A 17,368-nucleotide genomic window follows, 5' to 3' on the forward strand; every position below is an offset into this window, starting at 1 on the left:
CACACCAAGATGCAGCAGGCAGTGACTGAGGCCAATCCAGTCAAAACCACAAACCAACATGAGAGGCGTGAAACCACAATGGCAATAATTACAGGCAGGAAATCACAGGATTTCATGCCTTTGAGAATAATCACACGGAGCACTCGTGAAAAGCAAAAACAGCCAATTACTGTGTGAATTGAGAAGTTACTATTTGAATATCTGAAGCAGATATAAAAATGGTGTATTGCAAAATGTGAACAAAATCACGTACAAACTAAAAATGAGGGACAATTATAAATTGCAAAGCATCAAATGCATAAAAGCGGCAGTGTCATGATGAGTTGTGAATTAAAAACATCATTCATCTAAGGATCAAGAGAACAATGGCTTGTGGTGGACGGGAACTGTTAAATAAAACCTCTATAGTGGGTTTTAAATGTTTTGAGAACCTGGAAAGCCTCGAAACACTCCCACCAGGACATAACATCATCTAAGTTTAGATTCAAATCACAGAAATCCCACAAAACCAAAATTGACAAATGCAAAGCAATACACGACCCGGCCTTAACATAACATTTCTGTCTTCCAGGGACAAAAGTCATTGAGAAACACACGAAAAGCAGGGAGCAGACGGTAATAGACGTGGTCTGAACAGCTACGAAAACAAAAGTATGCTTTTAGTTTATTCTTTCAAAGTTAACCATTTATCCGTAGCTTTTTTATTCATGTATCTGTGTGTCGGTCTTTCGACAATAGGTCCACTCAAACTGTTTTCAGTGGAGTGAATTAATAAACAACAATCACTAACATAGAGGAGATGCAGCAGAGATATATCGCAACTAGGACAAAGCTTTCGCAAACTATTCCTTATTGACCACCGGGTGGCAGACAGAGATTGTACAACACAAGAGCTTTTCTTCATGTCCTTGTTCCCGACAGTATTACACTGATGTAAGCTGTCTCCATACCCGTTGAGAGGGTCTACAGGACAGATTATACATGTATGTATGGTATACATGTCATGCTATCATATAATCTCCAACATGACCTAAACATACATTGTACGTTAGTTCCCCTCCTCATTACACTGCTTTTGGAAATGGGTGATCAAAAATAACTGGAGTAAATAAATTTTCTACTCAACATAATTTTTATGTGTAAATGTCTACTTTAAGGACAAAGTCGACATTCCTTTTTCATGGCTAGGAGTCTTGTGATTGGCTGTTGGGGCCTACCTGCACATGCTAGACTTCCGGGACATAGTGGTACTGGGGGATGAGGGTGGCGTTTGATATGACCAACCATAGTCTGAGCCTTTGAGGTCCAAGATCACCTGAGAGGGAGGGAAATATTAGTTCCACGTCATACTTGTGAAGAGGAACAGCTCTAAACACAGCTGTATTTAATCGCAGAAACGTAACCAATAACAAGTCATACCGGACTAAAAGATGAAGGTCGGTGTAACCAAGGACCGTTTCATCTTTTGATATTTTCCCTCACCTGTTCACTAGCAGGGGGAAGCTTGTGCGGGTCAGAGGTCAGGGCTTTGAGGTCATCAGAGATAGCCTGGAGATGAGTGACCTCTCCCAACATAGAAATCTCCTCATCCTAAAAGAATAAATGGCAGAAAGAGAGCAGAGTGGTCAACAACAGGGAAAAAAAGTTCTCTTTTGAAAGCAGCGGCTGTTTAAAAAAAGGTCTCAAATGATGGCCTGGACAAAGAATATACATCTATTAGTAGAGTGATGAAGTAGAGTGCATGAAAAAGACCCTTTCTGGTTTGTGGGATCAAAACAAAAAGCAAAGACGGTGTGGAGTGAGGGGATGTGATTTGTTTCTCTCTCTCCGCCTTACTCACCACTACAGGCCGCAGCATGGCCACGAAACAGCAGAACCTCTGTCGGTCCTCTATAAGAGCCTTCCTCAGGGCCAGTTTCTCTGTCTCTTCCAGCAGAATGTATTTATCACTGACATCCTGCATGGCACTGTGCAACTGGGGTTGGATATCACCACGACCTTGGACACACAAAAATAAGATATACATTACGACGGGTATAATAAAGTGACCAACTCTTCATGAAACACACGATTGGTCCATTTACTATGTCACAATGTTTAAAATATATAATTTACCGATAAACCTGAGGGATCATATTCTCCCTTTAACTTCCTCCACCACACAAACACTAAAGATAATAGATTCATGCTCCTGGAAGATGCATGATCACAAGCGATATGATCATGAAAGAACATTTGGTGTTTTTTCAACACTTCTCTCTAGTGTTGGCTGAGACTGTTAGCACCGCTCTACATGTTAAACGTTTCACTGTGGACGCTGCTATCTTCAGTGCTATTATTTGAACGTCACCACTACTTTTTGTCTGTCACCTCCACATGAAGGGCCACTCTTGTCATGGAGTGTTTCCTGCCTCTGGTTATCTACTGAAGGCTAATCTGTTGCTTGTCTTGGACTTCAATCGAGTACGTGGAGACGGCCAAATAAGGGAGAACTTTTTATCTCTTCGTTACTCTTTGTCAAACACTGTTTATAAACAGGGTTAAGAGAATCGGTCTGTGCTTTCACGAATGACAGGTGTGCGAAGTCTCTGCAAGACCATATGGCCCTTGTGTGTTTGAATATGCATATGCGGAATCCAGAAAGGTCATAGGGCAATTACAGTCCCATGGTGATTCTGTTGTTAAGCACTGTGTGCGTGTTTGTGCTGCACGTTGTGTTTGTAGGAGTGCGTCTATGGTGGCATGCATTTCCATCTGGGATTGCACCATTTTAAGAGAGGATACCCTGAAGCAGAATCAAGCCCTCTCGAGTTCTCTGAGGAGGCAGGAAGGCTGGCGACTGCCCAAGATTACATACGCCGGGGCCTCAAAGGTATTATCTAACCACTTGAACTACACTTACAGACAAACACACACACACACACACAGTCTTGACTTTGATACATCAAGGTTAACCCACAGTGAACCACCTTGCGGCCTGGTCCGTCTGTTTGCCATTGCATCTGGGCAAAGATAACAAACTGGTGTCTTTTGTCCGCATTTGCATCCATGTCATGCAAATCCTTAGTAGATAAAGGCTGATAGAGTTACACAGGCAAATCAACTTCACCATAAATGTAAAACATAAGCGTGTGTGCAGTTCCCTCTACGACGTGTCAGCGCAGTCTATACATGATGTATGATAAACATACAGCTGGCGGGAAGCTCCGTTTCCACGACTTCATCTCTCCATCAGTCGACGACACCACAATGAAAATGACAATTAACATTGAGTTCAAGCTACTGGCACAACATTAAGTGCCAAATGGAAACATGTACCGTCATCATGCCCCCACTGGCACAACAGCTGACATTACGGAGCCGTTTGAATCAGTGCAGTGTGAATGTCGATATATCTCTCAGCTATATACCGTAGTGGATTTTAAACAATGTGTGTTCCCAAAGTGAGAAGAATGTGCAATTACACTGGACAGTTTCGTTTTTCCCATTCTTCTACCGAGTTTCAATATGGAGGGAATCCATTTATCTCGTTGGTTTGGTGACTAACACAGAGGAATGCGAGTTATTTATGTGTTCCTACTATATTCCTTAACTCTGGAGACCATGCTGAAGTAGATGGACTGTATAAAGTCCAAATTGCAGTATATATTTTAAGTCTCATATAGATCCAACGACCACTTTTTAAGCAAACAAGTATACAATGACATTGTACACGGTTTTGTGGAGAACTGGTAGTATGAGAGGGCTAGACGGACCTCAGGCATTAGTCTGGTTTCCACATCAGGGCCAAACTCATCATTATTCCCTTTCCTCCAAGAAAAATGTGTCCTTTTTTTTCTCCTGTTGTCAATTAAATAATTTGTAAGCAGGGCTGACATTTCAAATCATGTTTTTTGATCACTAGTTATAAACAGCTGGTCAATCGTTTTTGAAAAGGTAAACTACATTATTTCAACTCTTTATGAAACAATGCTCAATACCTGCCAAGACAACAAAAGCTGCTTCTTGTGAATTAGGGCACTGTTGTAATGCTCAGATATTTGTTACGCGACACTGAGACATATTCCGGTTACATCACAGCCCTGCTTCCATTAGCTCTGCTGAAAATGAATAAAAAGATGTTAAAACCTTCGGCCTTAGTTGGCCTCAATGTAGAAAAGTAGCACCAAAGCCAGTGATGCTGTGGTGTCTCCTTGGCATGCAGTAAAAATAAAGATCAGACTGAATTCAGTTTGTTCCCACCAGTTTAAGTATTCTTAATACAACCGCTGTGGGTTTGGAAAGACGCTACTGTAAGCTGAGGCACTTTGTCTGAGACGGAGGGAAAGCCAAATATGTTCTTTGATGCCGTTGTGTCAGTGCCCATAAGAGTAGTGTTAAATATCATCATATTAGTATCCCATTTCCTCATGTATGTCTGTTAAGGGTTGACCGATCAAGATGCATTTATCACATCACTCATTTAATTATATTAAAAAACAAAAAATACTTAATTTAGGCTCACTCAGTATTATTTGAGTTTAGCCCTATAAAAGTACATTCTAAATATGGATACGCTCGTGGTACAAGCTCATGTGGAAACTGACCACGAAGTGCAAATATTGTAAACTACTTTCAACTAACACACTTAACTGAAAAATATAGTTAATATTCAACTAAAAGCCATCGTCAATATTCAATCAGCTTGAGGCAGACGTCCCTGTTGATATAAAAGGCGTAATCACACACACACACACACACACACACACACACACACACACACACACACACACACACACACACACACACACACACACACACACACACACACACACACACACACACACACACACACACACACACACACACACACACACACACACAAACACACGAGATGTCAACTTGTGGTGAGAAGAGGGGTCCTTAGCGCTAAACTGAACACATTCCTGGTGTCTGGGCCATAACGCGTGCATCTGTGCAACGAGCCCCTGATTGCTACTTCCTCTTTCTGTTCAACCACAGACAAACACTGGAGGTTGCTTGAAGGTCAAAGTGCACCGACTGCATTGAAGACAAATCAACCCTGGACATTATTTCACAAGCGCCGTCAGTTTTCAATTATCGACAAAAATATTGCCTGGGACACGGAGTGTAGACTGAATTTTGGGATTCACGCCTTAAAGATGACTAAGCGATAATATACTGTAGATGTTTGTTGATTGAACTAATACATGTTAATGTATTTTACCAGTCAATTTAGGTAGGCCTCATCACTTTATTAGATTATGCAAATTAGTGGAAATAGTTAGCTAATTTGCTCATCCACACAAACAGCCAGGGCAGCAGGTAGGAGAAGCTCTGATATGTGTGGGATAGAACAGGAGACTCCTTTAAAGGGATAAACATAGACACATTATGGGATTGTACACAAAATACTGCACTGCACATGTTCAGTAGATGAGTGGTTATGACGTTCATCGGCTTTGCTGTGTTGTACAATCTATTATTTATCGATCAGTTTTAGGTTAAAAACATTGAATCAAGCTGAAGTCTTACTGATTATTTATATTAGTTTTTTCCAACTTGCCAGAAATTCAGCCGAGATGAATAGGTTGACGGCCCTCCGCACACATGTTTATGTGGACAAACACGAAAACGAGATTAGCTTCTTCAGCTTTCACATGATCAATGATTCCATTACATTAGGTTTCAGTCACAGGCTGTTACTTAGCAAGGCCGGGGTCTTAGGTCAAAGAAACACCCTCAAAAGACACAGAACACGTCAGATATACACAAGCAGACAGATCTTTCTGTGTATAAATGGAGTGCTCTTCATTTTAGAGTGACTAAGAGTTAGAGTGGGGGAATCCCTAAAATGGGTAAATAAATGATATCTAACAAACTAAATTAAATTAATTTCCAATTAATAGAAAACAAGGAAAGTATTATATTTGTATTTCCTCCCTGTCCGCAATGATTTAAAGTGCTTGCTTCAATACTCTACTGGCATGTACCGTCATACGCGGTCACAGTGGTTGCTCAAGATAAAACTATAGGAGTATCAATATGCTGATTGATAAAAGGTCATTAAAATGTAAAGTTATTGAATCATCTGCTTTTATCGACTTTTCATTTACAGTTTGTAGCCAAAACAATGGCAATCCAAAAGCATTTAAAGCATCGCAGATTATTACAAAGTCCGGCAACACTTCCTGCTATTGGTTTGGTAACTCGGTGGCTCGTCGAACACGAGACAAAAATGTGCACGTGTGAGTGGAGCAAATGAACAGACACCTAAACCACACTGAAGGGGAACACCTCAGAATAAAAAAAAAGACAAGTTGTATAAACCCGTTTTCCTCTCTTCTTCTCACCACATATCTTTACTGTTACGGCAGTACGGAATTCATTGAAATAAATTCTCTTTTCTATCTCAACCGTCATGTTGAGCAGAGGCTCAGTTATGGAGCACGCTTTGATTTCTTGTTCAACTTCTTTTTCAAGAACACTTCACAAGGCACTCGAGGTGCTTAACAACATGGGCCTCTGAGCCAGAACTACAGCCAATGAATGAGAGGAGCCATAACGAAACAAAAGAGAGGAGGCAGAGCGAGGCAGCGGTAGAAAAGGATGGGACATGGCTTTATTTACCATTAAGTGAAATCAATAACTATACATATGTGCGGATATGAGGGAGCAACAATTAACTGTAAATAATAGTTGCTAAATGCAAATATTTAGCAGCATCCACACACATTAAATCTTTGTATGAAACTCAATATCTGGATGCTTCTTCACAATGCAACCAAAATGCTTGTTTGTGTATTATAAATTAAACAAAACCTTGACAGTATGTATATTCCACAAACTGACTTACCCAGATTATCAGCTGCAGTGGAGCATAAGGAGGAGGATGGCATCAGAACCACAGGGGACAGGCAGAGGAAGAAAAGATCCAAGTCAACTGAAAGAGTGCCAGCACTTAACACTAATGCGTCACCTAAAAAGGTGCAGTCTAATGCGTCTAGATGCCAAAACAATGCACCAATAACATTTTAAAGCACTAACAATATCAAGTGTTTCCCACCCAGTATCAGATGATACCGATAGGTTTGAATTTGCTCATGCCTTTGTAAATATTCCACAATATTCTAAAAATTAAAAAAACAATAGTGGACACATTTCCTAAATTTAAAACAAAAAGCAGAGGAACATGACAACCAATCCTAGTGCTGACTAATTGTAGGGTCTGTCTTGAGCTTATGCCAACAGTATTTAAAGATAACCAAAGTAATGTACACGTCTTCAATAGGAGTAATGATCACTATGTGCAGAATCCAATGTATTTTGGGCAGTTTAGCTTTAGATCTACTGCTTATTAGTAATACGAAGGAATACAATACTTGTTTCATCTGTTGACTTTAGGAATGTGAGACATATCATGACTCATACCTAAATGATCAACATCTTAAACATATTGGAAGCATAATTATCCAATTCCTTATTTGTGTATGGCATTTTTTCTTTAGGTAGATGAATGTATATGAAGAGAGATCTGCAGAAAGACAAAGGCCCTTCTCTGAGAGTGCTTACCAAGTAAGGTCATGTTTATCTTTACTAGATCTGCACAAGTCTCATTGGTCCCTGCTGTCTCATGAAAACCTCATAATTACAATTTGTGCATTTTATCATTTTCCGAGTTGAGCATAATATGCTATTTAGGTCATCTTTTGAGTAATAGACTGTAGTTTCATTTCTTCTGAATAAGTTGTAAACTAGTAGAGGATAACTAAAGTAACTGGCATGCAAGCCTATAGTCTCATTCCCAGGGCGTCAAATACGTCACATCCCTCTCCTTCTGATAGTTTTAGATTGTTAATACAAGCTATGTCTCCTTAGTATTAGGTCACCTACACTTAGCAGTGTTATTTTTGTTAATTCAAATAAGCAAAAACAAAATATGCTTCTTTTTTTTCCCTCTTTTTTTTTTTTTTTTTTTACCTTTCTTGGCTTTCTTCTGAAGTTTCAGTGTGTCCGAGGACTTCTTCTTAATTTCCTGCCGGGCTCTTTTATACTCTGGTTTAGATGGACATGGTAAAAAATGTAACTGTGAGAACAACTCAGTGTCAAGGTACAATTTATCATACACTTGTTATATGCTGTGGGACAGAATAATTAACAAAAATGGTATGACAACCTGCATGTCAAACTATGTTTTAAGTCATCATAAAATGAAATAACAACATTGTCATTTGGGCCTTTACATTGCTGTAAATATTAAAGATGTATACTCCTGACAAAGTAATTTCTGGGTCAGCATGTTGTTACTTTCTTGTGTGTGTGTGTGTGTGTGTGTGTGTGTGTGTGTGTGTGTGTTTACATGTGTTTGTCCTACCTTTAGCATGGTCCTTGTCCAAAGTGTTGACTCCTCTTTTCCACTCCTCCATCTGGTCTTGGAGAGGGTTGATCAGACCCTCCAGGAAAGCCCTGTGAAAACACCAGGATACTTACTTCTAATATGAGGTCAGCTTGACCAGTTAAAAAATTCAAGACAATTCAAGGCTAACCTTTTAAAATTCTAACCGTGACCCAACTGAAATTCATATATAACATTAACTGCTTGGATTTACAGTTTTCATAAATGATGTGTATCCCAAAAGACGTTTAATTGACCGATCATAGAGCCTAACAACCTATTTATAAGATGTAAAATAGCAAGTTTATCAGTACATCCGTCACCTGATTGTAAAGTAGCAGAGAGACCGCCATACATAAAAAACATTAAGTCTGGTTTGCCTTTCTGTCTACACTGTATGGTCCAGTCTGCCAATCATTAACAGGCAGAAAGAAAGGGGAGAAAAACAGGTGGAGAAGAAAAGGTCTGCTTACGTCTGACTGTGTGTCACAGGAGGAAGTAAGAAGCTTGTGCAGTCATGTCTGTCAATCATTACCCAACTGTGTTCGTTGTGCATTTGGAGATGCATTTGAGAGTGTGTTGAAGAAGCTGCAAGTGTGAGAGGTAGGCAGCTGCAGGCTGACTGCATGAAACTAAAATTAGACTTCTCCCTCTTGCAGACATTTCTCCAAAGTGCGCGTGCTAGTGGGTGGGTTGCTAGTTGCCACGCCCCCCCGATGTACAGCCCCTGCTATGGAGATCCAAGTGGAATCTTTACTGAAATGCCAACCGAAATTAGAGAGACCCTTGTGTCGTGTGTGTGTGTGTGTGTGTGTGTGTGTGTGTGTGTGTGTGTGTGCGACTACACTGAAACATTATAGATGCTTGTGTTGCCAGACAAATCGTCTCTTGACCAGCATTCCACGACAAGGGGCATTCTCACCCACACACACACCAAATGTCAAGACATGTGGAGGATGGGGTGAGATAAGAATTTGAATGCAGACCATATTATTGGAGTGGCACTGCTAGCACAGTGTGGGTGAAAGTAAACAAAGTGTTAGTAATATAGGAAACGCTGCACAATTGAATAAGTACAACCCAGGGCTGGGTGATATGGAGAAAATCAAATATCACATTACTTTTGACCAAATACCTAATTTTCGTTGAGCATTGATGCCTTTAAAAGATAATTACACAATTAGTTTTTTGATAAATAATCATCAGTAACATGGATACAGTGGGGAAAGGAAAAAATAGAACAGCTATAATCATCTGGTAAGTTCACAAAATTACATCATTTTACTGCCTTTAACACTTATCCCATATTACAATATTCAAAATGTAAGACAATATCTAGTCTCATATCACATGTATTCACCAAAATGCACAAAGGATATATTATATTAGATCCAGTAGGTTGGTAAATGCCAATAGTGTTGTACTGTGTAGTTAGGGAGAGACGAATAAATACAGTATGTGTAATGTTGCTTACATGGAGAAGTGTTTGAGTTTAGCCTCTATGCTGCGATGTCTCATGCACATCCTGGTCAATGCTGATCCGATGTCTTTGGTTCCACCTGAAAGACATAAAAAATACAACAAATGATATTATTTACATGAACTACCTTAAGTGATTCAAATTTCCATGCGTGTGGAAATAAACAGAGAGAGATTTAAGTGTATAACATTATCTTTAGGCACAAAGTCTGTTTGCGAGATTAATTGTCAGAATTCAACCACCATCAAAAAGTTATAAAATACAAACATTGGGATATTGATATTGAAATAATGAGATATTCTAATTTAAATATTTATTAATTTTCTATAAAAAGATGAAAAAGATGCAACTGTGCACGGTTCCTGCTGCCTCTTGTGGATTGCTACATATCTAAAAACTGAATGAAAATCAGTTTGGTAATTATATTTAAGAACAGTATACAGAAGTCTAATGTTGTTAATTCACCACCTTCATACTAGACAGAGTGATTTTGCTGCTAAAACTAAATGTCTGGACTTTTAAGAAGGAAACACCTGTAACAATTGACCCCCACTCTGTCCACTGTGGTAATCAGTGGGAAACACAGAGTTATGAATGGCACACACATTCAGGTCAAGAGAAGTGATGGGAAGCTGCAGCCTTGTAAATATGCTTGAGGGTAGTGTCAGTTTCCTTCACACAGTCTAACTAGCCGTCCACTGAAAGGCCTCAGGCACGACGGCTAAGCAGGGTTTGACGTTGATTGACAGAACTATTGTCTGGCTGCTCAGTATGACTTGTCTGTTTCTCTGTGGGGTTGAAGCACGACTCTGTGTGTGTGTGTGTGTGTGTGTGTGTGTGTGTGCGCGCGCGCGCGCGTGTGTGTGTGTGTGTGCGTGTGCATGAGACAGAGACATGGTGGGGGCACAGATATCCTGTATGGAACTGTGTGGAGTTCTTGCAACATTCTGTTCAGTGTATCAGAAGCAGAGTGATCCTCTCTCAGTTTGTGTGTGCATGCTTTGTGTGTGTGTGTGTGTGTGTGTGTGTGTGTGTGTGTGGTAAAGACAGTTTGGTTGTGATGATCTGATGTGAAGTGTGAATTCCCTCCAACAGAGCAAGCCATTCTGCTGTCAGCCCAGTCCTTGCTGCATGCAGAGACACACACACAGAGCTGTCACTCACTCACACTCACATTTACAACACACACAAAATTGTAATTTGACTTTGTCCGAATCCGGCTAAAACAAATGCGAGAGGCTGCAGATTTGGCCTCCAACCCTCATGGTGATTTGGATGGTACAAAAGAAAAGAAAAATCCTCTAAACAGGGAACACTATGTGCACCAGGACAGGACGATTGTAACATTTTCAACTGTATTTCAGACTCATCTAATCTAACCGTGGTGTGAGATTTTTTTTAAGCTACCTTGTGTGAACAGTGTATTTTAGGCTGAGCTGGAGTGGGGGAAAGATAGGCGCGAAGTTTAGCATATGTTCCAAATTATTGCTGAATGGTCGAAAATTCCACAAGATCTTGTGTGAAGAAATGTTAAGAGGATAAAGTATTTTCATGTGCGTACGTATCCCTTTATTAAAAAAAGTTCCATAGTGTCGTCAACTTGGCAATATAAGACACGTTTTGTGTTGAATCTCCTCTGCTTTTGTCTCTTAAACTGTGTACATGTCTGCAAAAATGAACCAAATTCATCAAGGTGAAAACAATACATCTACCCGTGTGTCTACTTCAAAAACTAAACCAGTGGAACAGCATCTGTAGTTATGGCTCTCGATCACTGGGCGATTATAAACTGGTTTCCAGACAATCTGCATCTGTCCTGCTCTTCTCAAAGACCAGAATTAGCTCAATGTGCTTTTGACTGCTCAGTGAAAGGAGTACAAGGCAGAGACAAACTAACACAGACTCAAGTGATTCTAGACGGTAAATTACAACTTTTCACCAAGACATAATTCAAGTCAGTCCCATTGAGACCATTATGTCCTCAACATTTTTTCCTCTGTCCATTCATTCCTTCTTTTTTTTTTTTTTACCCCACATGCTTGTTATTGCAGAGGGTGTGGCTACTACATGCCATAAAAGGCCTTTCAGTTAATACAGAACCATAATGCTCATTCATTCCTCAGTAGACTTGTTTAGTCATCCTATCCATCTATCCATCTGCCCATCTCAACCATACCATGACTGCTTGTTATTCCAGTGGGTGTGGCGGAGAGATGCCGCAAGGACGAAGAGGTAGGATTTAGATGTGGCAAATGTGTTTCATTAAATAGTTACCGTAGAGTTGTAGCCCACGCGGTCCAAAAAGAAAAGGGTTTCGGTTTCAGGTGATTATTAATTTGTCCCACCCACACTCCTGGATTTGATAGAAGGCCTGTAAGAGAATCAAAATGTGCTCTTGGCTCGACGCACAGGTGTGCCACCAGTAAGGGTGCGATAGATAAATCAAACTCTAGCTAACACTCAAATCAGATTTTTTGAGATCATTGAAATAGTTTCATTTCCATTTGAATGTTCCACTGAATAGCGCATTTCCTTTCAATAGTAACATGATAATCATGAGAAAAGTTGTCACATTTAAATAATTCAGCATTACCACACATACTCCATGCCTCTCCGTCTCACAGCAGGTAGCTAGTCGACGTGTGGCCTCTGCCGTGATGACCAGTTAGTGTGGAAACAGTGGATGTGTGATTGCGTAACGCGTGTGCCTGCTACAATCTGACTTGGGCTCGAACAGTCAGGTTAGGACCGTTTTGTTTTCTGCCGTGTGTAAAGTCACTGATATGCCAAACATCGTTGGGAAGCATAAGCGAGTGGTTGGCATATTTTGCTATATTGTAATGGTGATATTAGGAAAAAGGTCGGTTAGGATTTATTTTGCCAAAAGTGGATATCAGGCCAATCTTGTGGGATGTTGTTCTGTTGCTTTCAGGATAAAGTGGCTGCTAACACACATTGTCTACTCTGTCTAGTACCAACTAACCCCTGGATAGAAATAGCTATCCCCCCCCCCCCACACACACACACACATGCATGTGTGTGTAGTGCAGCATAGCTGGCTGTCAGTAGAAATAGCTTCTGTGTGACATGGTTGATTCAGAGGCTTGTAATTATCCCTGAAGCACCAACACTTAAACAGTAGAGAACAGACTCATACACTTATAGACTAGAAGCTTGACTCTTTGGTGCACGATGCTAAATGTATGTCCTTTTTTTTGTTTAAACCCAGTGAGCAAGTAGGCAGCACTAGCAACTTTGACAAAGAAATGCACATTTGGCCACATAATGTAAAACACCAATCATCCCAGGCCTCGGAAATCAGCAAGAATATACAGTAGGCTTTAAAAAGTCAATAGATCTCGTAGCTGTTTACTAGTTATCTCTGCGTCAGGTTGTAATACTAATCCTTGTAAGAAACCGCTAGTTTTCATATAACTTGAACAAAGCTTGATTTTCAGCTTTCTGTGGAAACTTTTGTCTAGGGACATTTGTGACAGAGATGATAGTTTTCGGTGTGTGCGTGCGTGTGTGTGTGTGTGTGTGTGTGCGAGACAGTGAGAGAGAGAGAGAATATTTGCAATTTGATGTTGAGCTGCCAAGTCGGTCTCTGTCCTCAACCCCCTTCCGGACTGTTCCTTGGAATGTCACACTGTGCTGACGCAGACAGTGGATGTCTCTGTGCGTGTTAAGCATTTTGTAAGAAAGCACAAAGTGACTTGATAGGACAGTTAGATTAAAAGGTTGATGTATCAATGCATTGGAAACACACTAAACATCATTTATTATTTACTCTTATTATGACATATAGCCTCTATAATTAAAGTCTTGCAATGAACTCACTTGATAAATATGTGTGCTTGACAATCTCCCCTTCAGGCAGCAGGCTGTGCAACTCATTCTCTCCACAGTATCAAAACAAAGTTACTTCCTTTGTCTGTACCTTTGTGGTTGCTATAATAACACTAAATTATTTGACGCAATCTGAGACCATCAATAATAATGGCGTCAATGCAGCAGGAATCAATATGACACTGACTGTACGACCCTCTCCATTGTGCCTGCAGGTTATAACTGCAGTGAAATCTCAATATACCAGTACACTGGCAGAAGAACATATAGCTAGATCTAGGACTGTTTATTTATTTATTTCAAGAACAAAAAAGCATTAGATTTTCTCTTGTTTAAACAATTTCAGTCATCAATATTAAAACAAGTATCGACCGCACACCATAGCATCAATGGCAAACATGTATACGATGTAAATGATAACTTATGCTCAAGTGAAAAACAGTATTCCACTTTACGATACTGTAGACTAATAATACTACGAATACTAAATAAATAAAATAATTCTAAATAAACTAATGGAACCCTTACATGACAAAAGGCAGTGGTAATTTCTGTTTGACCAGCTAACGAAAGTGTGGAACATCACTAAGCCAGTCTGCATCCTCACACAGATCTCAGCCTGTCATCAGGGGATGGACGGAAAGCTGATCTGGAGAGTGAAATGTGAGTGATTTAGGGAGGAGAAGAGATGAAGGAAGGGAGGAAATGGTTGGAAATGTTAAAAATCTATAACATACATTCATTAAAAAAAACCAACCAGTGAGGGAAGGAAGGTAAAGACTTAAGAGCAAAAGGGTAGAAGGAAAAATGGAGAAAGAGAGAGTGATGTGGCTGAAGTTTTGACATGAAGATCAGAGAGGCTAGCTAGCTAAAACCAACTCGGTATGGGCACCAGATGGTCGCTGTTAACTACGGGCCAGTGGTTACACTGATAAGAGACTGGAGACCATGCAGCTGGATACATACACCCACAACAGCACACACACAGCTGGCCAGAGGGGATCTGTTCATTAATTAGAGAGCTGGAGAAAACACATTTGGCCTCCAATCCAACGTGGCTCGGGGTTTTTACACCCAAAAACAGTCAGTTACATGATCTCAAAAAGTTTATGGAACGTTAGATAGACCCATCTTGAATCATTGCTGTTTAGGTCATCTTTGTATGATGTCTTTGAACACACACACACACACACACACACACACACACACACACAGAGATGGAGCCACCCACATAGCACAGATACAGGCTAGGATTTCATTCATTGATTTGTATTTCTGCTTCGTCGGTGTGGCCTACAATTACACTTTTGGAGTAAACAATGAGCTGCCTGATTGTTAAAATGTTAATAATGCTGGGACCTGAGGGAGCTGTAAACAAAAAAAAAATATATATATATATAGATCAAAAACAGATCTGAATAAAACCAATTTTACTATTCGTACAAGGTAAAGAGAAGACATATGTGGGGATACACATATGCATGGTCTCCAAGGTCAAGGGCTTATAATAGTCTTCATTCATCAATAGCTGCTGACAGAAAGGTAGCTTCCCCTACCCATACACTCGACAGTCAGTAAGTCTAGCCTCTCTGGGCACCAACACATGCATACAGTCGAACACACACGCACCTGCTGCAGTGTGACCAGTGCTGCTGACACACACAAACTGGAGTGTCTGACTACCGCACCCAACAGCTGTCATGCAAAGACAGGAGAAGGCGTAGAGGAGGAGGAGAAGATGAGCAGAGAGCAGAGGTGTTGAAAGAAAAGAGGAGCGGCGGGACAGAGAATGAAATAATGATGCAAGAGTGCAGTTGGGAAAAAAATCTTTTCCTGTAATTAGAAATACCTTGGTTGAAGGGCGTGATAGAGCTGTGTAGTAATAGTATTGGTGCTGTATCACTTTTTTATTTATTTTTTGCTCTTTGGGAATGCATCTAAACTGCAGACTTTTATGGTTTTATGGTTTCTAAATTGACTTTGTTTTTGTACGATATCGGTTACAACAATCAGTTGAGCATTGGCTGGTTTTACTAATGTAGATTGTCTAAATACCAGTTTTAATCAGAAACTAAAACATGCACATTGGTGAAAATGTGCTGACATTAAATTAAAGAATGGCAGCAAAAGAACCAATACTGAATTTGCAACATCAGCACAGGTGAAGTACAACCACATGTCCACACTCAGCCCTGAACCTACGGCCATAAACATACAGTAGCTTGTAAAAGAACATTAACAGTAATAAAAGGGACTGTTAACTACTTCGCGGTTTACATTTTGTCAGCCCTTTCTCGTGCTAAATAGCACCATATTCATTGAATACTGACAGAAGAGATAAGAGAAAGACAGCAAGAAGGCAGATCATGAGGCTGTTTTTTTGTTGATGGTTTGCACCAAACAAGGCACCGAAAATAAATAAACTACAGGCTATCACCCTAGTGTCTTTATGTAGATAGAGGATGTCAGCTAAGTGTGTAGCTTAGTGACAAACTATTGACAATGGACCGGCAATATAGCGGATCGTAGTTCAGACTAAAATGTTATTTTATTTGTTAAAAGAACCAATAGAGACTCAAAGTAAACAGTAGTTGTGAATGTGTGTCAGTGTGCCACCGCAATGCAGTGATATGCATCCTGAATAGTGATGAATGAGACTCCCCCGGCCTTGCCCTTCTCTCCTTTACAGTGCTCTCCTCTCCCAAAGGCTGCATCTGCCCTCCTCCTCCTTGCGTGCTTCCCTCCTCTTCTGCTCTTTTTCTCTGTGCTTGCACTCCCAATTGCCTCTTCTATTTTCATCTTATCCATTCCTTTCTCCATCTTCCAAAACTCACTTGTTCTCTTACTACCTTTTTTCTTTTTTTTTTACGACCCCCCTGCACTCCTCCACTCTATTTCGTCATCTCACCACTGATGTGGAAAGTACAAGCAGCATAAAGACTCAATGCGGTGACGTATACAGCGACGGTCTCGAGATGTAGTGCTTTGGATTGACGCACACTAAACAGAGATGAGGTAACAGGAAGTGTGTCAGTGTGTCATTGTAGAGCTGGAGCCCGAATACTAAAAAAACACTGCACAACATTGCAGACATATTTGACACGGTTGACCTAATGCTTATTGCAATAATAGAGAAAAATGTGCCATAAGTGGGAGAGGTGGGCTGCCAAGAAAGGGGAACATAGTTGATTTCCGTTGTTAAGATAAGGGGGAGAAGAGAGTACAGATGACGGAGAGTAGTAATGTGAGTGTGACAGTATGTCACCTCTGTGTGGTTCTGTAGTGTGAATGCTAACGAGGTCTCGAGGCCACAGATAAACAAGAATAGATGGCTGACAAATGCACTCTTTGCTCTGCGTCTCTCCCTTTCTCCTTTGGATGCTTACCGAGCGACTGTATCCTCTTTCACCATCTGTCTCATAGCACTGTGGTATGAATGGAGACTGGAGCAATGGATGGGAACCAATTAAGATAAGAAGAACAGCCTTGAATCCGTCTACGAAATGCCACCATCCTTTTTCCTGTCTCACTCTTTGGTGTGCTCTGTGAGAAACAGTATGTCTCATCTTGCACAGTTGCTGCATATTTAGTCCTTGTTTACAGAGAATGCTGATTTCCGTTTGCCCAATACATCATCATTAAAA

General features: G+C 40.4%; 1 protein-coding gene across 8 annotated transcripts in view; it reads right to left on the bottom strand.

The window, feature by feature from the left end:
* The window catches only part of LOC117745053 (protein MTSS 1-like), a 45,007-nt gene that overhangs the window by 6,371 nt on the left and 21,268 nt on the right, over window positions 1-17,368 (bottom strand). For 3 of the 8 annotated variants that reach the window (XM_034553049.1, XM_034553048.1, XM_034553045.1), the window contains exons 4-10: window positions 9,870-9,954; window positions 8,375-8,466; window positions 7,981-8,055; window positions 6,857-6,943; window positions 1,841-1,998; window positions 1,483-1,590; window positions 1,218-1,315 (exon numbers count right to left, since the gene is read on the bottom strand). In XM_034553049.1, the coding sequence (XP_034408940.1) occupies window positions 1,218-1,315; window positions 1,483-1,590; window positions 1,841-1,998; window positions 6,857-6,943; window positions 7,981-8,055; window positions 8,375-8,466; window positions 9,870-9,954 (703 nt within the window). Of the gene's footprint in view, window positions 1-1,217; window positions 1,316-1,482; window positions 1,591-1,840; window positions 1,999-6,856; window positions 6,944-7,980; window positions 8,056-8,374; window positions 8,467-8,718; window positions 9,188-9,869; window positions 9,955-12,149; window positions 12,285-17,368 lie in introns of those variants that run through there. The other 5 variants (XM_034553050.1, XM_034553047.1, XM_034553051.1 and 2 more) reach the window with 4 other exon arrangements.

Source organism: Cyclopterus lumpus, chromosome 16 (genome assembly GCF_009769545.1).
Source record: "Cyclopterus lumpus isolate fCycLum1 chromosome 16, fCycLum1.pri, whole genome shotgun sequence".
Lineage (NCBI taxonomy): Eukaryota > Metazoa > Chordata > Actinopteri > Perciformes > Cyclopteridae > Cyclopterus > Cyclopterus lumpus.